Below are 25,808 nucleotides of genomic sequence, written 5' to 3'. Positions count from 1 at the left end.
AGTATAGTATGCATAGTACCCATTAGATCAATGTTCCTTCCTGTTTAAGTGTGTTTGGGGAGGCTCTATATCATGGACCTTTGATGGTATTATAACATGGATCCAGAATTTAAGACATGGCAATTTGAGCTGTAGTTACTTAAAAAAGAAATGTTTCTCTTCAAAACACTTCTAGGCAAATATGGTGGGTCATAGTGGAATCCTGAGACTGACCCTGTCTCACCTGTGACACTACCTGTGCTTATGTCTATCAAAACGCACTGCTGCACAAGAAATATTCTATTTATAATATGCAGTATACTATTTTTTTATTTAAATGATAAATGTGTAGTTTTTACAGCCACAAAAAAAAATCAGTTGGAATCAGAACTTTATTCTCACCAGTACCCTTACGTATGAGACATATTAAAGTTCCAATTGCGCAGTAGGTAAAGTCGCCACCTGACCTTACTAGAATCTCTGAGACTGAGTTACTGAGCACTGGCACCAGTGTGAGCTGGTCAGAGAGAGTCAGCATGGATATGTGATGGGTAGATCATATGTGATCTAGTTGAATTTTTGGTGGTGGATGGAGGAGTGTCTCTCACTGCCCAACGGCACATGTTAGCTGGAATCTGTAAGTGGATGAACGGGAACGGGCTCAGCTGTGATCACCTCCATCATCATATGGCCACAGTGATGACCAATGTCGAGGCTCAAACACAAAGTATGACCACGGGGCGCTGGTACCCCAACAATAGCCAGCATCTTCAGGTGAATCCTTAATCGTGCACATAAATTTCTACTGTGCACTCCGGAGACTAAACGGAGAGCATCAGTCAGAAGAACAGTGTCAGGTGGAAACATATACAAAGGAAGAGTGAATGTAAAAACACAGTCAACCTGAATTAATAATTGCCTCTTCCCCATTACATGAGCTCTGGGCCCATGGGGAGCCCCTGTTCACTGGCAGTGTAATTGCTACACATTCACAGCACCAAATAAGTCAGACAAGTAAAGCTCATTGATTAAATTTGACATTGCTTTTGTAGCTGTAATTATTACTCACACGCATGTAGGAGAGAGCCATTCACTGGTGCATAGGAACAGCAGCAAGCTTTTAAAAGAATTTTCCACTGACAACCTGCCATCTGCAATAGGCTCAGTAACAACATAAAGATAGAAAACGCTACACTTCCCAAATATTCCTAGCCAAGAGCGTTGTTGGATGTGCAGGAAGCGTGGATCTCCTAACTGACCCTCCCTAAGGGTTCCACCGGATAGGCAGCTAGGGAGAAATTGCAGGACAGAACCAGTGCACTAGATCACAAGGCAAACTTTAGTGCTACTCTCCCAGTATCACTGTAATGACGCCAACTTGGATACTTAACACTGATGAATGCTCAGCCTCACCATTCCTCATGGAGTAAGGAACACAAAGAACAGCTTTCAGCTGGGATTAAATTAAAAACACTTCTTGGAACAAAGCAAAAATGAGCACAACATATATAGATCTCACTAAAACACTTTAGGTCTGTACCATGGTCTCCAAGATCCATGATGGAATAAAATCTCTTTGCAGAGGGTGTTTAACATATGGAATTCTCCGCCACAAACCATTACTGAATACCAGTTTGTAAGTTCTTTCAAAAAGGCAGGTAAAATTGGCACTTCATCCACCACCTTAAACATTCATTCCCTCCACCATCAGCATACTGTGGCTGCAGTGTGTATCGTCTACCAGATGCACTGCAGCAATGCACCAAGGCTTTTTCAACAGCACCTCCCAAACCTGCAACCTCTAGCACCTAGAAGAACAAGGGCAGCTGCCGCATGGAAACACGACCACCTGCAAGTTCCCTTCAAGTCATATACTATCCTGGCTTGGAAATATATCACAGTTCCTTCATCCTTGCTGGATCAAAATCCTGAAACTCCCTTCCTAACAGTACTGTGGGTGTACCTACACCACATGGACTACAGCAGTTCAAAAAGGCAGCTCACCACCACCTCCTCAAGGGCAATTAGGACTGCGCAATAAATGCTGGCCTTGCCAGCAATGCCCACATCCCACAAGCGAATTAAGGTAACCATTTGATAAAAGAGGAATGTTAATGGATACGAACAGCAAGGAGAGTGGAATTAGATTTGGTGCCTCATATGGAGAAAAACACTGGCACTGGCTTGACTGTCTGAATGGCCTGTTTCAGTGCTGGAACATGCTTAACAACAAAGTATGAAAAGGCTATTCAACTCATTAATTAAAAATAAAATACTGCAGATGCTGAAAAATTGAAACAAAAACAGAAGGAGTTGGAAGCACATAACAGGTCAATCAGCAGCTGTTGTGAGGATAGACAGACAATGTTTCCTGTGTGGATTCTCATACAAAACTGAAAAATCAGGTGCGAGCAGGCGTATTCCTTTAGCTATATAGTCTTTTTAAAACTGGTTTTAATTTCAGTCCAGACAGCACTCCTGCCCCCACCCCAGGTTTTCCATTTCTCCCATTCCCTCTAATTTCACACTCTTTCAATCATTTGCACATACTTTGTTTACTTAGAATACGCAGCATTGAAACAGGCCATTCAGCCCAACCAGTGCATGCTGGTGCTTATGCTCCACTTGAGCCTCCTCCCAATCTTTCTCATCTAACTCCATCAGCATAACCCCCTATTCCTTTCTCCCCAATATGCTTATCTAGTTTCCCCCACCTATACTATTCACCTCAACCACTCCTTGTGGTGGCAAGTTCTTACATTCTCACCACTCTCTGGGTAAAGAGGTCTCTCCTGAATTCTCCATTTGATTTCTTGGTGAGGATCTTATATTTATGGCCTCTAGTTTTGTTCTTCCCACAAGTGAAAGCACTTTCCATGTCTACTCTATCAAAACCTTTCATAATTTTAAAGGCCTCTACTCTATTAGGTCACCCCTCAGTCTTCTCTTTTTAAGAGAAGAGCCCCAGCCTGTTCATCCTTTCCTGATAGGTATAACCTCACAGTTCTGGTATCATCATTGTAGATCTTTTTTGCACTCTCTCCAGTGCCTCTATATCTTTTTAATAATATGGCGAGCAGAACTGTACGAAGAACTCCAAATGTGATCCAACCGAAGTCTTTTATTTTTTACTTCACTGAAATATGTTCTATTATTCCACTGAGGTTTCTTCAGAATTTTATTTTCAAAATGTATATTCCCTGCCTTTTTCTGATCACATTAATATGTCTGTTCGTCTCTGCACTCTCAAAGAAGAGTGTGCACACCAATCACTGACTACTGTCTGCTCTCGCCCCAGAGGCCGGTGGACCTGCTATGTGTCTTCAGCTCATTAAACCTGTTCCATCCACACATATAATGGGATCCAGCCAATCCATTTAATCCCCAATGAAAAATCCAGCAAAGTTTTTTTTTTAATCTACCTCTTCAAATGTAAATCAAAGAATCCTCCAGGATATCAATCTAATCTTACATCCTATGTCTCGGACCCATTCTCCTCCTTGATGTTTTTCAATGATGGAGTCCTGAGCTGTCTCAATCAATCTCTCTCTATCTCTATCCTTGGAACTCTCAATCCAATTCCACTGGTTCTTTAAAAAGCTTTTATGCTGTGCCAGTGCTGCTAAATCCTGTCACCTGGGTTACAGCTGCAATGCCACAGATATCGAGTCAGAGAGATACAGCACTGAAACAGGCCCTTCGGCCCACCGAGTCTGTGCCGACCTTCAACCATCCATTTATACTAATCCTACATTAATCCCATATTCCCTACCACATCCCCACCTTCCCTCAATTCTCCTACCACCTCCCTACACTAGGGGCAATTTACAATGGCCAATTTACCCATCAACCTGCAAGTCTTTGGCTGTGGGAGGAAACCGGAGCACCCGGCGGAAACCCACGTGGTCACAGGGAGAACTTGCAAACTCCGCACAGGCAGTACCCAGAACCGAACCCGGGTCGCTGGAGCTGTGAGGCTGCGGTGCTAACCACTGCGCCACTGTGCCGCCCATAAAGATATAAAGATAAATACTACCAAACTATGTGAATTGTATATAATAGGAACAGGCTGATCAGTCCCTTCAGCCTGTTCCACCATTGTACTGGCTGATCTGTAGCCAACATGGCAGCTTTGAATATAAAGTTAGTCAATGTACAAGACCTGCTTTGAGACCAGGCCAGCTAAAATATCTAGCAGTCAGTCGATTATGAGAATGATATTGTTATTATGCTGCAGTGTCATTTCTACTGCTGTTTCAGCTTACAAGGGAAATAAAACAATAACATTACAATACTGAAACACCACTACTTCAATACTACTGCTATGATACTGGCACACCACCACAGCAATATGGAAATATCACTACAATACAGAATCACCACTATAATACATTAAAGGCCATTACAACTGTACATGTTACAACAGAAATACTATAACTACTACAATCCTGGAATGCTACAATACTAAACAGAACTATGCATTGTGTCTCAGTATCTTAAGGTAATTATACTATCAACTCCTGTGTCAATTTACATGGAAAATATTCAACTCTAATAGTTTTTCAAGGGCAATCTTACACTTAAACAGTACTAAAACTGTTAGCATAAATTTGAAGTTTCAATCCCCACTTATACCCAAAAGTTCCTGTCTAGGGAGGACTTAAGGGAGAACATAAGAAATAGGAGTAGGCCATTCAGCCCTTTGAGCCTGCTCCATCATTAAGATCATAGCTGATCTTTGACCTCACCTACATCTTCCTGCCTTATCCCCCTATCCCTTGATTCTCCCGGTATCTAAAAATCTATCGATCTCAGTCTTGAATATACTCAACGACAGAGCATCCATAGCTCTCTTCGGTAGAGAATTCCAAAGGTTCACAACACTTTGAATGAAGAAATTTCTCATCTCAGTCCTAAATGGCCAACCCTTTATATATACTTGCAAATTTTCTAAGATCATTAGTCATTGCATAAGTCATTGAAGGTGGCAGGACAGGTTGAGAGAGTGGTTAATAAAACATCCAGTACCCTGGACTTTATTAATAGGGGCATAGAGGACAAAAGCAAGGAAGTTATGTTGAACTTGTATAAGACACAGTTCGGCCTCAGCTGGAGTATTGCGTCCAATTCTGGGCACCGCACTTGAGGAAAGATGTGAGGGCATTGGAGAGAGTACAGAAAAGATTCACAAGAATGGTTCCAGGGGTGAGAAATTTCAGTTATGAAGATAGATTGGAGAAGTTGGGACTGTTTTCCTTGGAGAAGAGAAGGCTGAGAGGTAATTTGATAAGAGATATTCCAAATCATGAGGGGTCTGGACAGAGTAGATAGAGAGAAACTGTTCCCACTTGTGAAAGGATCGAGAACGAGAGGGCACTGATTTAAAGTATTTGATAAGAGAAGCAAAAGTGACATAAGGAAAAACTTTTTCACGCAGCGAGTAGTTAAGGAATGGAATGCACTGCCTGAGAACGTGGTGAGGCAGATTCAATTGAAGCATTCAAAAGGTAATTAGACAGATATATGAAAAGGAAGAATGTGCAGGGTTATGGGGAGAAGGCAGGGGAATGGAACTGAGTGAGTTGCTCTTTCAGAGAGCCAGTGTGAACATGATGGGCTGAATGGCCTCCTTTTGTGCTGTAATGATTCTGTGACTGAGAGGACTCAGTTATACTACTGGGCTGTGTGGTACCCATGCATTGTGAACCAATGGCACTGGCACAGCCTGGACACAATATTAAAGTGCTTTAAAAGGTGTTAATAAACTCAGCATCAGCTGCTTTATCTGGGATTTACATTATCTCCAACACTGGCAGAAATAGAACCTTCTAAACTCCTGATAGCATGAAGTTTGTTAACTCTGTCCTCTAGTTCACTGCTCACAATTCCAGTTAAACATGCTGCTTTTATCTGTAGTATTCAGCTCTCCCATCAGTTGAGTCCTGGTATCATGTCGCCTTGCTCAATCTTTTCTCCACAACAAACACAAATTGAGTCCGATGATTATTTTTCCAAAATTCTATTCAGTAATATTTCTGGTCACTCTTCTTTAAATAAAAGGAATCAAATTTCACGAGTCCTAGAATTCTTTAAATTAATGACATGTCAAATCTTCACTCGCACAAATCCATTGAAGTCTCAGTACCTGAATCTTCCATTAGTGAAGGGTCGACTTTTGGGGACAGGAACGCAATGAAGAGGTTCAGGTGGTAAATCCCCAAGGCATACGTCACAATGTACCATCCCTGAACAAGAAAAACACCACAAATTAGCATCAAGAGAGTCTGAGGGGGTCCAAGTATATAAATCATTAAAATGTCATGGGCAGGTATAGAAATAATCAAAAAGGCTGATGGAATGCTGGCCTTTATATTCACAGGACTAGCAGATAAGGGGTAGAAGTTAGACCACATCTGGAGTATGGTGTTCAATTTTGCACACCACACCTTTGGAAGGATATATTAGCCTTGGAGGGAGTGCAGCATAGAATGATTGCATTTATCAGAATCATTGCTGGACTCTTAGGGTTAAACTATGAGGGAAGATTATATAAACTATAGTTGTATTCCCTGGACTTTAGAAGGTTAAGCCATGAGTTGGTCAAAGTTTTCAGATATTAAGGGGAACTGATAGTGAAAAACTATCTACCCTCTTTCTGTTGATTGGGGAGTTTAGGACTAGGGGACATAGCCCAAAAAATTAGAGCCACATCTTGCAGGATTGAAGTTAGGAAACACGTCTACACTCAAAGAGAAGAAGTTTAGAACACTCTTCCGCAAACAGCAGTTGATGTTAAGTCAATCATAAATTTTAAATCTGAGATTGATAGATTTTTGTTAACCAAAAACATTAAGGGATATGAGGCACAGGTGAATACATGGAGTTAGGTTACAGATCAACCGTGATCTCACTGAATGGCAGAGCAGATGAAAGGGGTTAAATGGCCTTCTCCTGTTCCTATGTTCCTTTCGCAGACCCAGAAGATTCAAACAGGAGGATTACTGTCCATTTTTGGCATCTTTTATCCTATGATAATCAGTATCCAAGGCATGCAGACCAGGAAGATCCAGGGAATGATCCCTGGCCCGTGTCAAGTTAGTTATCCTCAGGTGGGGAAGAGGTAATTGGCCTTAGTGTCCCTGGCTATGGGGTGGGGGAACAAAATGTTATTCATGAAGTGCTGCTGCAGGTGGACTTCTGGTGAATTTGACTATGATGCTCCATTTTGTTACATTGCCTGGCAACACCCACTGTTTGGATTTGCACATGAAGTGCGACACTTGGGAAGACTCCTAAAGGGCAGATAATGCCACTGAATTGTACCCCAGGAGAGTCAGCTTGTTCAGGAGGGCAAACGGGGAGAGAAGAGCAAATAGAATGCTTGCCAACAACTGGATGTCATTAAATCTAAAACCAGCCTCTACCACAATAACATTTGCCACAACTTTCATTCAGTAAGGATTCGCTGGTGCTTACGGCCTTTCTCAAAGCACAAGGGTAACTGGTTTGTTTCACTGGCTTTTCCACCACTGCTGCTGCCAATACTACACTCAGTTCATGTGGCAGTAGGTACGAAATGGGGCATTTTTACATCAGGCTGGAGAAACATCCCATTAGTCTGGTCTGTGTTTGAATCCAGGTCACAAAGGCGAGAGGGCAGTGTTCAACCGCACTGCCCCACACTGTATCCCATCCTAAAATCTCCTCAGCAAAAAGGAAAAGGTTTGTGTGGGGCTTGCTTCTCAGTTTTCTGGCAAAGACCCAGGCTAGAATCTGCACTGCGACAATACTTTTATGTTAACAATGTACTCACCTGCAGGATATAAACTCTAATCATGTAGACTGCACCAAAGACAAATGTTACAATCCATCGTATGATGCCATAGGGTGTGGACTTGTCTAAGGAGGACTGGTAGATCTAAAAAGAAAATATTTAAGATTTGAGCGTTTATTTCTATGTTGACTTTTCCTTTAAGATTAATGTACTACCCCATCTGGTAGCAATATTCAGATAAGGAAGGTGCAGAGTTAGTTGAACTCAGCCAGGGGCAGCTGCTGAGTTGCTACAACAGATCTTCGAGGCTCTGGGCGGGGGAGCAGAAATGGGCGAATGCTACACAGGGCCTTCTGCTGAAAGCCGCCTGTGTGGATGTCAGGTAAAGACCGGGAGATCCATGCTCCCCCGCCATAATCCAATAGCCTGCCAACATAATGGCCACATGGGCAGCATGGCAGCTAGTTAACCATGGAAGTATACCCCAAAACAAAATCAGTGGCCTCTTTAAAAGGAAGGGAGGTACAAAACAAAAGCTTTCTCTGAACCATCAATATCAATGGGATCACATCTCCAACAGACGAATAGTGTTAATTCATATTTGTCCAGTTTGGCTGGGCACTTGCTAGATTCAACTCATTCTTAAACTGGAAAAAAAGTAGGGTTCATTCTTATTCTATGATTTATTTAATAATTAACTATAATTGCTTAATCAACTACGAGAAACAGGATTTGAATTCTCACAGAGACAGCAATGCTCCATTGTGATTTGGGAAATTAGATGAACGTTGGTTAACCGCTGCGGTGTGGGCGGAGGGAAGGGGGAAGGAAGGGAAAAGGATGATATCTTACCTGTCCAATCTGTGTAAAAAACCTGCTAATTGCTGATGGTTTCCCATGAATGGCATCTCCACTACTGTCCCCTTCTGACATACTGTTTCTAGTAGAAAAACAAAATAGATTGAGAGGCTGGACAGTTTACTTCTCATGAACAGACTATACGTTACGTTACCGTAGCCTCTCCCGACTGCTGCAATCTGCTCCAGCTCCCATTCCCTCCACTCACTGTCCTCTCCTCCAACCCTGGTCAACTGTGCAATCTACCATCAGTGGCAGAACATTCAACCATCTTGTCCCCACAATATGGAACTCCTTCCCTAAATCCCTTCATCATGTTACATCTTTCCCCATCTTCAAATACCTCCTTAAAACCTGCTGCTTCCACTACATTTTCAGTCTCCTCCCCTTGCACCCTACTCCTGCTTGAGTCTGACAGCCTACAATGAAGCTTTTTGGCATGTTACAGAAATGCTAAATAAATGCACGTTATTGTTGTTTCATCACCCTGAACAGACAGCGCTACCAATTCCAACTCCTTCTCTTTCTGATTAAAGTTGTAGGGGTTATGGTACTGGACTAACAACCCAGAGGCTGCAAATTCAAATCTCACTGAGAAGTTACAGAATCTAATACAATAAAATCTGTGGGCCAGCACTTGAAAAAATGATCATGAAAACTGCCCGATTGTGGTGTAAAACCAACTGGTTCACTAATGACCTTCATGGGAGGGAAGGAAATCTGCCAACCCTACCCAGTCTGACCTATATGTGACCTGTCCCAGGCTTTGACACATTACCCTGGGGGAAGGGATGGTCAATAAAGGCTACTTTGCCATGGTTGTCCTATCCCAAAATCAAGTAGAAATGCATGATGCTGGATTTTCATCAAAATATCAACTGTAAAGTTACAATGATTTTATGTACAAAAGCAGCTAATGTTTACGGTAGGCATTTTATAACACAAACAATGAAAACAGTTCCTTCAATAAGCAGGTTATGCCAAACCCAAACTTTAGAACAGGGTTGCTGAAGTAAGCAGAAGCGTTCTGGTGTACTTGCTTAAACTTTTACAGCCTGTTGATATGCTGATCTGGCTGGAGCTCCAGATCAGGGAGTGTACAGAAAGCGCAAACTGTGAGATATTCTATGCCAACAAGATAGACTGACGTTACTTTTTCTTCTGCCTGCGCTGACACGCCTTTTTTTTGCCAAGTGCACATTGCTGCTCGGCCAAAGAATGATCATATTTCATCAGGGAGCCTTTCTCTGAGGAAATACAATTGAAGGAATTCAGTTCAAGCAATAGAGTCGCACTGGGCAAGTAAAGATTTCACAGGAATGAGTGGGGAGGTGGTATGGTTGTTGGTTTAGATATTGATCATCAGTTAGCACTTCAACTCTGGTCTTAAATCTGATACACAAGTTAGGTGGCAGAAGGACAGCATATATTCCAATCTTTTTTTGATTGCTAAAGGGGCTATGTGAAATCCAATGTGACAGGTAGAGAAACAAAAAGGGTAGTGGCACAGATAATTCCCATATAGACTATACAGAGCATGCAATCGATAACCAATGAATCAAAAGGGTGTTAGCCTTGGTCCAGTAGTGACACCTGAACTACCCTAACTCAGTCTTTATCAACAACTTCTCATCTCGCTCAGCCTCCCGTTCTTCCTCGGTGTCAGCCTTGACTCAGTGGTTGCACTTTCGTCCTGAGTCAGAAAGTTGTAGGTTGAAGATTGATCGAAGCTGATACTCGGCACAATACTGAGGGAGTGCTGCACTGTTGGAGGTGCTTTTTTTTCAGCTCAGACATTAAACCGAGATCCTGTCTGCGCTCAAACAACATTGCTAAAACAGACTAACCAGTCATTACATCATTGTTGTTTGTGGGGGCTTGCAAATTAGCTGCCACATTTCCTACATTATAACAGTGATTACACTTCATTGCCTGTGAAGCGCTTTTGGACGAGGTTGTGAAAGGCGCTATATAAATGTAAGTTCTCACTTTCTCAAATGCAGAGAGAGAATCAGGGCACAGAGTGTTAAAAGCTGGGGACAAAACAACATAAAATGACAGGCAAGAGGGCTCCTAGGGAAGTGAGAATTAGATGCAGTAACTGTAAAAGAGAACAGAGTCAGATACTGCACATGAGAGAGAGAACAAAAACAGAATAAACCAAAATGAAGATTTGCAAGAAAGGATGTGAGGAGTGTCGAAAATAAATTGCACAAACATAGACAGAGATAGCAGATCAGGGGCTACTCTGTCAGGCACTTAGGTCAGAAGTAAACTCCTCTGAATCTGGGACAACATTGAGAAGCCTAACAGAAGAGTAGCAAGGGGAAGGATCCAGCCAGTGGGTTTGGGACAAGGGAAGACAGTGAAGCAGATATCCCCTGGACTTTTCCATTTTCCCAAGTAATGAGACTGTTACAGAAATGGTAATGGGGGGGGTGGGGGTGAGGCGAGAGAAGAGAAAGGGCAAAACACTTACTTCCTGACAGTCGCTTTAAAAGCAACACTGTCAATTATTTAAGAACAGAAATTCCCAACTGTAAACACGAGGGTGTTTCAGGAGAGCTGGACACACAATCAGTAAATGTGGAAGGATTAAATGATACACAGAAAATACAAAAGAATACAGACTAAAAGATACCATATTTCTGGTTCTGACAGAACAACCTTTGGCAAAGCTTGCAGAAATTCAACAAAACTGTTAATGAACTCACCGCAACGCGGCAGATGGAACATTCGCACTGAAAACTTGTCAGACATACAACCAGGTGCACAATGTTAACTGTGATAAGCAGCTCTGCAAAGGACAATTAGCCAAGTTTGGTATTGCCCATACTGTTCTAAAAAGCACAAACCCCATTCAGTATGTAGCATTGGTTCTGCATAGCAAGGCCACATTATGCAGCTGAATAATTCCCAACTGATACACAAGAATGATACCAGGACTAAGTGGGTTAAATTATGAGGACAAGTTGCATAGACTAGGCTTGTTCTCCTGAGTACAGAAGATTAAGGGATGATATCATTGAGGTGCTTAAGATGATTAAAGGACTTACCAGGTTAGGCAGAGAGAAACTATTTCCTCTGATGGGAGAGTCCAGAACCTTAACAGGGGTGATGTTAGGAATTGCTTCCTCACACAAAGGGTAGTGGAAATCTGAAACTCTCTCTCCCAAAAGCTGCTGAGGCTGAGGGGACGGACGGGGGGGAACCAACTGAAAATTTCAAAAGTGAGATCAATACATTTTCGTTCAACGAGAATATTAAGGGTTACAGAACAAAGGCAGGTAGATAGAGATAAGATACATATCAGCTATGATCTAACTGAATCGAGGAACAGGCTTGAGGAACTGAATGGTCCACTCCCATTCCTATGTTTCCAAATGCAAATACTCCATTCAATTGTGAGCAAACACCAAAAAGCAAAATAGATGATAAATAGGATTAGAAGGCTGCAAGATTCATGCGATCCATTTAAAACCCTAAACAATCACTTGAAGAATGCTCAGAAAAGGTAGCTGATTTTTTTTATTCATTCAGGGATGTGGGCATCGCTGGCTAGGCCAGCATTTATTGCCCATCCCTAATTGCCCTTGAGAAGGTGGTGGTGAGCCGCCTTCCTGAACCGCTGCAGCCCATGTGGGGTAGGTACACCCACAGTGCTGTTAGGAAGGGAGTTCCAGGATTTTGACTCAGTGACAGTGAAGTTCCAAGATATAGTTCCAAGTCAGGATGGTGTGTGGCTTGGAGGGGAACTTGCAGGTGGTGGTGTTCCCATGCAACTGTTGTCCTTGTTCTTCTAGGTGGTAGAGGTCGCAGTTTGGAAGGTGCTGTCTAAGGAGCCTTGGTGTGTTGCTGCAGTGCATCTTGTAGATGGTACACACTGCTGCCACTGTGCGTCGGTGATTGAGGGAGTGAATGTTTGTGAATGGGGTACCAATTAAGCAGGCTGCTTTGTCCTGGATGGTGTCAAGCTTCTTGAGTGTTGTTGGAGCTGCACCCATCCAGGCAAGTGGAGAGTATTCCATCACACTCCTGACTTCTGCCTTGTAGATGGTGGACAGGCTTTGGGGAGTCAGGAGGTGAGTTACTCGCCGCAGAATTCCGAGCCTCTGACCTGTTCTTGTAGCCACGGTATTTATATGGCTACTCCAGTTCAATTTCTGGTCAATAGTAGCCCCTAGGATGTTGCTAGTGGGGGATTCAGCGATGGTAAAGCCATTGAATGTCAAGGGTAGATGGTTAGGTTCTCTCTTGCAGGAGATGGTCATTGCCTTGCACTTGTGTGGCGCGAATATTACTTGCCACTTATCAGCCCAAGCCTGGATATTGTCCAGGTCTTGCTGCATTTCTACACGAACTGCTTAAGTATCTGAGGAGTCATAAATGGTGCTGAACATTGTGCAATCATTAGCGAACATCCCCACTTCTGACCTTATGATTGAAGGAAGGTCATTGATGAAGCAGCTGAAGATGGTTGGGCCCAGGACACTACCCTGAGGAACATCTGCAGTGATGTCCTGGAGCTGAGATGATTGACCTCCAACAACCACAACCATCTTCCTTTGCGCTAGGTATGACTCCAACCAGCAGAGAGTTTCCCCTGATTCCCATTGACTCCAGTTTTGCTAAGGCTCCCTGATGCCATACTCAGTCAAATGCTGCCTTGATGTCAATGGCAGTCACGCTCACCTCACCTCTTGAGTTCAACTGTTTTGTCCATGTTTGAACCAAGGCTGTAATGAGGTCAGGAGCTGAGTGGCCCTGGCGGAACCCAAACTGAGCGTCACTGAGCAGGTTATTGCTAAGCAAGTGTCGCTTGATAGCACAGTCGATGACACCTTCCATCACTTTACTGATGATTGAGAGTAGACTGATGGGGCGGTAATTGGCTGGGTTGCATTTGTCCTGCTTTTTGTGTACAGGACATACCTGAGCAATATTACACGTTATTGGGTAGATGCCAGTGTTGTAGCTATACTGGAATAGCTTGGCTAGAGGCGCGGCAAGTTCTGGAGCACAGGTCTTCAGTACTATTGCCGGAATGCAGTCAGGGCCCATAGCCTTTGCAGTTCCTTCAGTCGTTTCTCGATATCACACGGAGTGAATCGAATTGGTTAAAGACTGGCATCTGTGATGCTGGGGACTTCAGGAGGAGGCAGAGATGGATCATCAACTCAGCACTTCTGGCTGAAGATTGTTGCAAATGCTTCAGCCTTATCTTTAGCACTGATGTGCTGGGCTCCCCCATCATTGATTATGGGGATATTTGTGGACAACCTCCTCCAGTTAGTTGTTTAACTGTCCACCACCATTCATGACTGGATGTGGCAGGACTGCAGAGCTTAGATCTGATCCGTTGGTTATGAGATTGCTTAGCTCTATCGCATCCTTATTATGCTATTTGGCACACAAATAGTCCTGTGTTGTAGCTTCACCAGGTTGACACCTCATTTTAAGGTATGCCTGGTGCTGCTCCTGGAATGCCCTCCTGCACTCTTCATTCAACTAGGGTTGGTCCCCTGGCTTGATGGTAATGGTAGAGTGGGGGATATGCCTGGCCATGAGGTTACAGATTGTGGTTGAGTACAATTTTGCTGCTGCTGATGCCCCACAGCGCCTCATGGATGCCCAGTTTTGCATTGCTAAATCTGTTTGAAATCTATCCCATTTAGCACGATGGTAGTGCCACACAACACGATGGAGGGTATCCTCAAATGTGAAGACGGGACTTTGTCTCCACAAGGACTGTGCGGTGGTCACTCCTACCAATACTGTCATGGACAGATGCATCTGTGGCAGACAGATTGGTGAGAACGAGGTCAAGTATATTTTTCCCTCTTGTTGGTTCCCTCACCACCTGCCGCATACCCAGTCTAGCAGCTATGTCCTTTGGGACTCGGCCAGCTCGGTCAGTAGTGGTGCTACCGAGCCACTCCTGGTGATGGACATTAAAGTCCCCCACCCAGAGTACATTCTGCGCACTTGCAAACCTCAGTGCTTCCTCCAAATGGTGTTCAACATGGAGGAGTATTGATTCATCAGCTGGAGGGGGGAGTGGGGAGGGGGGAGTGGGGGGGGGGGGGGGGGGGGGGGTGGTAGTAGGTGGTAATCAGCAGGAGGTTTCCTTGCCCATGTTTGACCTGATTCCATGAAACTTCATGGGATCTGGAGTCAACGTTGAGGACTCCCAGGGCAACTCCCTCCCGCCTGTATACCACTGTACCGCCACCTCTGCTGGGTCTGTCCTTCCGGTGGGACAGGATATACCCAGGTATGTTGATGGCGATGTCTGGGACATTGTCTGTAAGGTATGATTCTGTGAGTATGACTATGTCAGGCTGTTGCTTGACTAGTCTGTGGGAAGACTTTGCAGGGTCGACAGGGCTGGGTTTGCCGTTGTCGTTTCCAGTGCCTAGGTCAATGCCGGATAGTCTGTCCGGTTTCATTCCTTTTCTTAGACTTCGTAGCAGTTTGATACAACTGAGTGGCTTGCTAGGCCATTTCAGAGGGCATCTAAGAATCAACCGCATTGATGTGGATCTGGAATCACATGTAGGCCAGAGCAGGTAAGGACAGCAGATGGGTTTTTACAACAATTGACAACGGTTTCATGACCATTAGACTAGCTTTTTTTTAAAATTCCAGATTTTTATGAATTGAGTTCAAATTCCACCTTCTGCTGTGGTGGGAATTGAACCCATGTCCCCAGTGACAATACCACTATGTCACCTCCTCTCCAACTAAAAACACTAAAAGAAATGCTGTGAGAGTAAAGGAGGACTTGGACAATTCAGGTGTGTTCCAATTAAAAATCCACTTCTGATGAAGGGATGAAAATTTACATTGCTCAAGGAAACTGCTAACATTCAAAACCTGAGGTCAGATAGTGAATTCATGCAAACTTCTCAGAACACTGGAAAGGATAAAATAAACATGGTGTGGCTGGAGGTTCTATATAAAAAAAAAGTGTACATTGTTGAACTTTTGAAAGGGGCTCTGTTTGAATTTGCAGGGTTCAAAAGCTTGTTGCTTAACTCGGCATCAGGTTAAGCCCAAAGTACTGCGACTTAAATAATTTCACTCAAGTAACTCAAAACAGATGACAACATCCTTGTTGGAGAGAAATGTGTGGAACTAAAAAATTGAAAAAATTGTGATGTCAACCCATCTTCTACTGGCCAAGCCTTCCTCAGTTGTCAGTCTGAAAAACAGAAATTATTTTGCACACTTCCTTCAAACATACCTGACGTGTGTCACTGCTGTCTAGCAGCCATTTCATATTCTAATAAGGTCTGATAAAATGGCGATTAAGCGTGTGACAAGGAACGAAGACATTAAACATATGAACCCCCGCGTCCTGCCGCTTTCGGGTGTATGAACGCCCGCGTCCTGCCGCTTTCGGGTGTATGAACGCCCGCGTCCTGCCGCTTTCGGGTGTATGAACGCCCGCGTCCTGCCGCTTTCGGGTGTATGAACGCCCGCGTCCTGCCGCTTTCGGGTGTATGAACCCCTGCATCCTGCTACTTTAGGCTGCAGCAGATTTGAACAGAAGCACAACACACTTTCATCCCAACAACTCCCATTTGTTGTTATTCCTCTCATTTTCACCCTTTTCTTCCTGATGGTGTTATTCCACAGGCACCAACCACCTCCAATAAACTTGTCTCGCCTTTGCACAACCATTCGTGTTAAACCCTGGTCACAGAACTTTAGCAGGCTATTCGCTGTGGGGGATGAGGTGGATCCAACTCCCAGTAGACAAGCACATTTCCAGCAGGAGTCACCACCGGGTGATCAAGAACAGCAACCCTGGCTTATTTTCCCCTCCTTCGCCCAGATGGATGTGAAGACCAACTGTAGCACCATTACTGAGAATCAGCTGTCCTAGTATAGACTGGGAATTGAACCTGGGATCTTCACATTATTTTCTTCATAAAATAAAGAACATTACAAGCTGATGGTAGAACTTTCTTTTATTTAGTAACTCTCAGTGGGCTGTGGAGGCCACAATCGTAATCTCCACTCTTAGGATACTGTGTTAAAAGATTACAGAGGGAACACAGAGTTTCAAAACAAGGAAGTAATGTTGAATTTCTAGAAATGGTTTGGCAACAGTTGCAGTACTGTGTGTAGCACCGGGCACCTCAGTATAGGAAGGGTATTTGAGGCATGCAGAGAGGAAAGATTCACTAAAATAGTAGGATTAAGTCTTATAATTATGAAGAAAATTTAGAGAAATTGGATTTTTTCCCACTGGAATGAGTGATGGTTGCAGAGAGGGGGATGTAATCAAGCTTTTCAAAAGTGTGAAAGATTTCAAGCAGTGAAAGGCTTCGTCAGACTGCATCATCACTAAAACAAAGGGGACAATTAGAAGAAATGTCTTCGACTAGAGAGAAACCCGGAGTGCCGTACCACAAGGGGATAGATATAGAGGCAGTGACTGTCATATCAGTTAAAACCAACTGGGCAACTACCCGAAAAGGAATAATATAAAAGGGTACAGGAGGAGCCAGGGAAATGGGATTAAAGCAGGCAGCCTGAGTTGAAGAGCTGAAACCAGCACCGGCACAGTGGGCTGAAAGAGCTCCTCCATGCTCTAATTGCTGCGGGGTGTTTTTGGTAACGTTACAGTGGTGTAATGGATTTGGTTTATAACATTAATGAGGGTTTTCCATTTACATGATAACTGTAAGCCATTACTGCACATGTACCAATTCACCAGAGTGAAGTGGATGTATTTTAAAATAACACTGAACTGTTCCTCAACGTCAAGCTTTAACTTGCAATGTTTAAACTCGTTAATTATTCACACACTTGCAGTGCCCAATACTAACGATGCTTACTGCAAGTTCTACCTTAAGAACAAGCTTAGTCCGTAAATAAAGTTCAACTTCCCACTTATTTCAATAGGGCTGAATTCCTAACGACAGCAACCAATTCTTCCAAATTGAGGTTAATTAAGCATAGCCTTGGATCACAGGGCTCATCTGAATCGTTCATAAATATTTTGCTATGGTTCTTAGAAAGTCAATGAGCCAAGCAATATAAATTCTTCTCACCAAAAGCAAGTGATTTTAAAACAATTTATTTCTGTCCTTCATATCTGGGAAATAGGTCTAAATATTAACTGGGAATTCCATCAAGAATCACTAACATTTTTGGGCAAAGTGAAGAAACGTGTTGTGAATCTGTTGTATTTCAAAAATATCTTCTTGTGCTTCAAACAGACCTTCACTCATTGGAAAAGGAACTGCACAGATTTCTAATACAGGGAGTGTAAATGGGAGAAAGCTTAAATCTAATGGTAAAAGAGAGAAATCTAAATCAAAGGGGAACAATATTACAGGCTTGTTAATATAGGAACAAGAGGAGGCCATTCAAGGCCTTGAGCTGCTCCACTACTCAATTAGATAATGTTGATTCTACCTCAAGTCCATTTACCCACCTTTACCCCATATCCTTTGATATCCTCACCTAGCAAAAGTTTTTCAATCTCAGTCTTGAAAGCTCAAATTGTCCTAGATTCCAAAGGCTTTTGGGGAAGAGTTCCAGATTTCTACGACCTTCTGTGAAAAAGTGCTTCCCAATATCACCCCTGAATCTCTTGTGCTCTAATTTTAATAAGCCCTCTTGTTCTGGACTTCCCCCAAAGACAGTGTTTCTACTTGTGGGAAAGAGCAAAACAAGAGACCTTCGATATAAGACAGGCATCAAGAAATCAAATAGGGAATTCAGAAGAAACTTCTTTATCCAGACAACGGTGAGCATGTGGAACTCAGTAGACAGGAAGTAGTTTAGGCGAACAGTATAGATGTATTTAAGGGGAAGCTAGATAAGCACAAGGGGGAGGGAACAACAGGAATGCTGATGGAGTTAGATGAGGAAGGATGGGAGGAGGTTTGAGTGAAGCATAAACATCAGTATGGACTGGCTGGGACAAATGGCCTGTTTCTGTGCTGTATAGGCGCGTATCCATTGTCTCTCGAGATAAGGAGGCCCAAAAGAAAGAAGAAAGAAGAATATGCTATGTACTTCTATGTAATTTCTCTCTTGAATAGCCGAGCTGTATTTTCAAAATTGTGCTCCCTTGTTCTTGGACATTCCCCCTACACACTTTCCCCGCATAGAGGAACTAGTTTCTCCTAACAAATCCTTTTAACATTTTAAAACCCTCAATTGCATCACTCCTCAATCTTCTATACTCAAAGAAATACAAAACATGTTTAGGCAAACCTGTTCTCAAAATTTAACTCTGAGCACCGGTAGCATTCGGGTGAACTTGCGCTGATTCCCTCCAAGGCCAATAGATCATGCCTGAGACATGGTGCCCAGAACTGAATGCAGTACGACAAATAGGGTCTGACCCAGGTTCTATACAACTGAAGCATAACTTCCTCCCCTTTGTATTCCAGCCCCCTTGAGATTGAGGCTATTAGCCTTTTTGATTGGTTTTTGTACCAACCACTAGATGATAGAATTTTACAGCTTAAAAAGGGTGCCATTTGGCCCATTATGCCTGTGCCAACCCTCTGAAAAAAATCTATCCACTTTTTTCCCCGCATTCCTTCGCATTTTCTCAATTTTATTCTTTTTCCCCCCTCCAAACTGTTTATCTACTTCACTTTTCAAAACACAAATGGATTCCGCTGCCGCCACTAATTCTTTTAAGGCATTTCATGTCCTAACAACGCTCAGTGCAAAAGAAAATTCTCTTAAGATTAAGAACAAAGGGAGAAGTTAAGTTTGTATAAGACTACATGGGGAGGGGTCAGCTTGGATCAGTGGTAGCATTCTCACCTCCGAGTCAGCAGGTTCAACACTTCCAAACTATTTCATTGGCGGTAAATGATTTGGGACACCCTGATGTTGTGCAAGGTATTAACATAAATGCAAGTTCTCTCTTTATGTGTCTTGTTCACTTAGTTACTAGAAAACACTTTAAAGCAGTACCTTGGAGGTTAATGGATGTCCAAGAGTGCTTACATGGCAACAATGTTGTAGTTTATGATCTTAAATTCAATTCAATGGCAGTAAAGCTTAGCAATTTACACCCTGACAAGATTATCGTCAGTCTGAAGTGTTATCTCACAATAAATGTACTAATAGATCTCTTGTGGTGCGGCTGTGATATTTCAATGCAAATCTGGCCTGTCCTTGTAAGATGCAATGCCGTGCAGGGGAAATGCTCTAAGAAGGTCCTGAGATCAATCATAGTTCAGTTGGTGGGAGAGATGTTTGACAAACTCATCTCATCAACACAAACTAACCTATAATCAACCTCACCATGAATTATTCCATTCTTTAATGTGCTTCAGAAACTTTGAAGTGTGAAGGATACTCTCACTACATAATATACAGTTCGTTAGTTATCGAAAAGAGACAAATTCTTATATTTATATCATCTTTCACAGCCTCAGATTGTTCCAAAGCATTTCACAGCCAATGAAGTATTACATATATAGAACATACAACACAAATGGGCCATTTAGCGTGGTCAACACTGGCATTTATGCTCCACACGAGCCTTCTCCCACTTTTCTTCATCGAAACCTATCAGCATATCCTTCTATTCCTTTCACCCTCATATACTTATTTAGCTTCCCCTAAAATACATCTATGTTAATCGCCTCAACTACTCCTTGTGGTAGCACATTCCAACATAATATTGATCTTCAAATACATCCCAACAGTTGATTTGTTGATCAGCCAAATGTTTACATGTATTACAGCAAGAAAAAGACCTAGAATGCCTGGAAGTGATGATGTTTTCAAGACTAGCAACACCACGGAATTCTGCGCTTTTTATATCAAATCTACAATTACTTAAAATGCTGGACTTGGTCAATAGTCAGTGTTGGAATGTAGGAAAAGCAGCAGCCAGTTTGTGCACAGCAAGCTCCTACAAAGAGTGATGTGATAATGACCAGATAAACTGTTTTAGTGATCATGGCTCAGAGACAAATATTGGCCAGGACACCAGGTAAAGTCCCTGCTCTTCTTCCAGTTGTGCCATGGGATCTTTTACATCCAGCTGAGTAAGCAGACAGGCCTCAGTTTAATGCTTCATCTGAAAGAGAGCACCTCTGGCAGTGCAACATTCCCTCAGTTCTGTACTGGAGTGTCAGCCTGAATTTTGTGCTCATGTCTCTGAAATGAGACATGAACCCACAACCTACCTCTACTAGTTCATTTTATTTATATATTTTTGCTGCTGAATGTGTCATGTGGGACATTGGTAGTCTATTCACAATATATATTAATGATTTAGATGAAGGAACTAAATGTAATATCTTCAAATTTGCAGATGACACAAAACTGGGTGGGAGGGTGAGTTGTGAGGAGGATGCAGAGAGGCTTCAGGGTGATTTGAACAAGTTGAGTGAGTGGGCAAGTGCATGACAGATGCAGTATAATGTGGATAAATGTGAGGTTATCCACTTTGGTAGCAAAAACAGGAAGGCAGATTATCTGAATGGCTATAAACTGAGAGAGGGGAATATACAACGAGACCTGGGTGTTCTCGTACACCAGTCGCTGAAGGTAAGCATGCAGGTGCAACAGGTGGTAAAAAAGGCAAATGGTATATTGGCCTTCATAGCGAGAGGATTCAAGTACAGCAGCAGGGATGTCTTGCTGCAATTATACAGGGCCTTGGTGAGGCCACGCCTGGAATATTGTGTGCAGTTTTGGTCTCCTTATCTTAAAGGATGTTTTTGCTATAGAGGGAGTGCAGCGAAGGTTTACCAGACTGATTCCTGGGATGGCGGGACTGACATATGAGGAGAGATTGAGAGTTGAGTTGAAAGCGGGAACAAGTTACTGAGTTGGATGATCAGCCATGATCATAATGAATGGCACAGCAGGCTCGAAGGGCCGAATGCCCTACTCCTGCTCCTATTTTCTACGTTTCTATGTTAGTCGAGTCATCATTGCAACTGATAAATGATGTTCCTGTGCTTTTAAGATTCAAGTAGTCCAATTTCTTAATGAGACTTTCAAGGCAGATTGCTATTCTGCCATATCAGCCTTGCCACCTAAGCTATCAGATCAAAAATATCCCCAATATCTTCAATAGCGAAAACACCCGTTCCCTGTACAAGGCCCTGGCTACCTGTTCAGGCGGACGTTATAATGCAATGGTACCATGATCACTTGTGCACAACTGTTCCCCAACACCACAGAAACACAGAAGCAGGAGGCCATTCAGCCTCTCAAGCATGTTCCCCCATTCAATTAGATCATGGCTGATCTGTATCCTAACACCATTCACCATGTCAGAGAGACTGCTAAATATATCACATGCAGCCCCTGCCTATTGAATACACTGCATCAAGAAGCACTCCTTCACCCACTCCATCAATGTACTGTCCGTTCTGACGTATCACAATAATTACTCTCCCCTTCCCAGACAGATTACTTTGAATAACTCCATACCAATTATCTTCTTTTACCCTTGTCAGCTAGAGCAATCTTCATTCATTAACTGCCTTCACTTGCTGTCAGAAGTTTCCACCCAAGGTGCCTCAGTTTCACTCTTGCAAGCAACTCTATTCTCTCAGGGGATGTCAGGAAAGCAGGAAAAGAAAGAATGTGCACTCAAATAGAGCCTCATCATGTCCTCACATCATCCCAATGTGCTTCACGTCCAATAAAACACTCAGAAGGGCAGACAATGATATGTAGGCAAATTGCAGCAGTCAATTCGTGCACAGCAAGGTCCCACAAAGAGAAAGTGACATAAATGGCCAGTGAATCTATTCTAAGGGTGCTGGTTGAGGGAGAAATATTGACCAGATCATTGGGAGATTCCCCGTTCTTTTTCAAATGTCACCGTTGGATCTTTAAATAACAGAGATCACGTGCAGCACCAACTTACTGCAAAGACTAAGCTGGACTTAAAGATCTAAGAGATTTGGGGCAGGGCAGGAGAAACGTTATGAAAGGGAAAAAAAAGTCGATATTCTGCAGAATGCAAATTAGAGATTGAAGCAGAGACTATATCAGCATCTAAGAATAGATGGTTGAAGAAAAAGGGGCAATAAAGGGATATGGGAACAGAGCAGGCAAATGGGATTAGAATCTACTGCTCATGTGGCAGATAAACACCAGCACAGACTGGCTGGACCAAATGGCCTGTTTTCATGTTGTAACTATATGCAATCATAACAGATTCTTACAACTTGAATAATTAACAAAAATTCTTGATTTTGTTCAGCAAAATGGAGGAATAAAACATTTAAATGTTCCTTTAGGTGGTGGGATTCCTGGAGCTTCCTTTCGGAGCTTGTCTTGAATTACCTAAACATATACACTGCAGTAAAAATCAGTGATATTCTTATCTGCTGTTTCTCAGCGTGTGTAGTTAGCACATTCTGAATTTTGCTGAGAAATCCCAGTGTGTTCAAGATATAGCAATGGTTTTATGGCTTTAAACCTTTAACTATATACTTAAAGTGTCAGTTACATCAGCCAGTGTTAGTTAAGTCCAGATTGCTCCTGCTCGCCCACAACTCAAAGCTGTTAAAAAGGCTATGGAGAGACCCACCAGCAGTTAAACATCTTCAAAATGGAAAAGGAATTCAGAGAATTAGAAAATACTCAGTATAAATTTAACAAAGTGGAGCAATTTACTTTTCTCTTTCACCCTTCCTCTGCTGCAGGCACTAGTTCATACTGGGATATGATTCCAGAAGGAATCACTGGATAACAATTAGGAGCTGTAGCCCTAAATTATCTTTTCCTCTCTAGCTCAGGGCACTGTTAACTTATGTCCCAACTCCTATTTTGGCTAAGATCAGCTAACTCAACACAGGCCAGTGATCTAACCTGGCATTCTGTGGTCTGTATGGTTGAGTTCTGTGGGGTATTTACCAACAGCCTAGATTATTTTGGCTTTTGCAAAAGCATTTTCCAATTTTCTGATCTCTGCAGTGTCAGATCCATTATTGGTCATAAATTACCAGATAAAGAGATGAGTGCATATTCTGAACTGATTATCCTCTACAGAAAATTAACTACATTCCTTCACAGATATTACAAGTGAGTCACAACATGAAGGGCCATTTTTGGTACAAGATAACTCCTAAAATCCTGTTGAGGCTAGGTGGGGTGGGGTGGGGTGGGGTGGGGTGGGGGGGGATGGGGTGGGGAGGCAGGGTCAATTGAAAATTTCAAAACTGAGATTGAAAGATTTATGTTGGCCAAAAGTATTAAGGGTTATGGAACCAAGACAGGCAGATGGAGTTAAGAGACTGATCAGCCATGATCTAAATGAATGGTAAAACAGATTCTAAGGCTGAAAGTCTACTCCTATTCCTATGTTCTCACAGTGATATCACTGGAGTACGGCATCACTTGGAAGGCTGTGGAAAATCACACCACCAGTGGAACAACCTGAAGTCGCAACCAACTAACGCACCCAAGCTACTTCCAACAAAAAAGGAAACAAGGGGGGGCTGAAACACATCATTGAGTGTTCACAGATCTCTAAGCAAGAAGCAAAATGCTCTACCCCCACAGAAAGAAAAAGTAGAAAAAATATTTCAGACAGTAAACCAGAATGCCAGAAGGGAAATTTGTACTTCTCTTGCGATTACAACATTCCTGTGTACAGTAAGTAATTCATACATATTAACCCTGAACTGGTTACTGAAGAGTTACTGTCACAATGACTGAGGTCAAATGAAACTATGGGCAACAAAAGGTTGATGTTTACCTCTCATTGCCCTTGTCAGTGCTACTCAAGATCATGGGACAACCCATGGTAAAAGAACAATATGATGACACTCTTTCAAAACTGGGTGATTAGAATATCAGACTTCGACGAACCAAATTGGTTTTACCTTTACAATATGTTTCCTCAAATAGCAAAGTTACAACACATCTGCCTTTCTCTGAAAATGAAACCAAAGATTCAAGATACCACTGAGGAAACACCTGTCATCTGCAGTTAGTCACAGCCTCAGCCGGAGGCCTTTACCTCGAGGAGGTGAGAGTTTCAACTATAGAGACACCAATTGGAAGCAATGTATTTGACTAGCAGCACTGTAAGACAGGTAAAGAGAAGCCCCATGCAGGCGCTGGCCCCCGCAAAGCATCATGGGAAGTGTAGTCCACCCGTCTACTCCTCCCATTCACTGTTTCAGATCAGGAACTACATTCCCACCATACACCGCTCCGGGTCGATTTTTCGCGTCCTTTTAACTCCAGGACCTTCTTAAACTCGATATTACTGAGTTTAGAGAAGAAAGAAAAATGAGCTGCGGCATAAAGATCCGACTCTCATTCACGAATGTTAGCTGTTTCGATGTAAAAGAGTAATTAATTCTGTGGCCCGCGAGCATGCTGGGACTTGAAGTCCGTCAGTGAGTAAGGGCCGCACGACACGGTTTCCGGTGACGCAATAAAACAGCAAGTTCCAGCGTGCACCGCGCGCCCGCCGGCAGCTTCCGGTCTTCCCATCCGTCAGCGGCCGTGCCTGAGACAGAAAAAAGCGCCACGGGAGGCTGACGGTAAAAAGAGCGGCGAAGCGCAACCGTTCGAGTTACGGTATTTTCAGTCGTATTGTCAGGTTAGGGCGGCGCAGGCCGCTCCCCGCACTCACCTCCCCGGCCTCTCTCACCTGAGCAGCCACTCGCTCGCTGCGGCCTCCGCTCCCCAACTGAACACGTCACTGCGGCCTCGTTCCCACTCCCAGCCAGACCCGACCGGCCGCCACCGGCTAACATCGATTGGCTCTCATCGATTGTGCGGAGCTCCGCTGCCTATGTTACCACATGGACTTCACCTGTCAATCACCAGGATTGAGGAAGTTGCAAGATGTCATTCTGGTGTATTTCTCCCAGGGAATTTCATCATCACCTAGGCTGAGAAAGATGCCAACAACATATCATAGAATGAATACAGCACAGAATTAGGTCATTCGGTCAATTCCTGTAACCCTGAAAATTCTTTTCTCTTCAGCTGTTTATCCAATTCCCTTTTGAAAGACCCAACTGTATCCTGTTTCAGTGCTGTATCTCTAAATAAAAATAAAATAAAAAATAAAATCCCCTTAAATCAGTGTCCTCGACTCTTCTGCCAATGGGAACAGTTTCTCCCTATCTACTCTGTCTAGACTGCTCAAGATTTTGATCACCTCTATCAAATCTCCGCTCTTTTCTAAGGGGAACATCCCAGCTTCTTTTATCTA

At 43.1% G+C, this 25,808-nt stretch overlaps 1 protein-coding gene across 2 annotated transcripts in view; it reads right to left on the bottom strand.

Annotated features, from left to right (window-relative positions):
• Positions 1-25,323, bottom strand: part of rer1 (retention in endoplasmic reticulum sorting receptor 1) — a 36,813-nt gene extending 11,490 nt beyond the window's left edge. Inside the window, exons 1-4 of one of the 2 annotated variants that reach the window (XM_068017172.1) lie at positions 25,239-25,323; positions 8,606-8,693; positions 7,793-7,897; positions 6,125-6,224 (exon numbers count right to left, since the gene is read on the bottom strand). In XM_068017172.1, the coding sequence (XP_067873273.1) occupies positions 6,125-6,224; positions 7,793-7,897; positions 8,606-8,686 (286 nt within the window). In that variant the 5' untranslated portion in view covers positions 8,687-8,693; positions 25,239-25,323. Of the gene's footprint in view, positions 1-6,124; positions 6,225-7,792; positions 7,898-8,605; positions 8,694-25,220 lie in introns of both variants that reach the window. The other variant, XM_068017173.1, reaches the window with a different exon arrangement.
• Between the last annotated feature and the right edge of the window lie 485 nt (positions 25,324-25,808).

This window comes from Heterodontus francisci, chromosome 37, assembly GCF_036365525.1.
Source record: "Heterodontus francisci isolate sHetFra1 chromosome 37, sHetFra1.hap1, whole genome shotgun sequence".
Lineage (NCBI taxonomy): Eukaryota > Metazoa > Chordata > Chondrichthyes > Heterodontiformes > Heterodontidae > Heterodontus > Heterodontus francisci.
The sequence above is the reverse complement of the archived record's forward strand: the minus strand, read 5'-3'. Positions and strand labels throughout refer to the sequence as shown.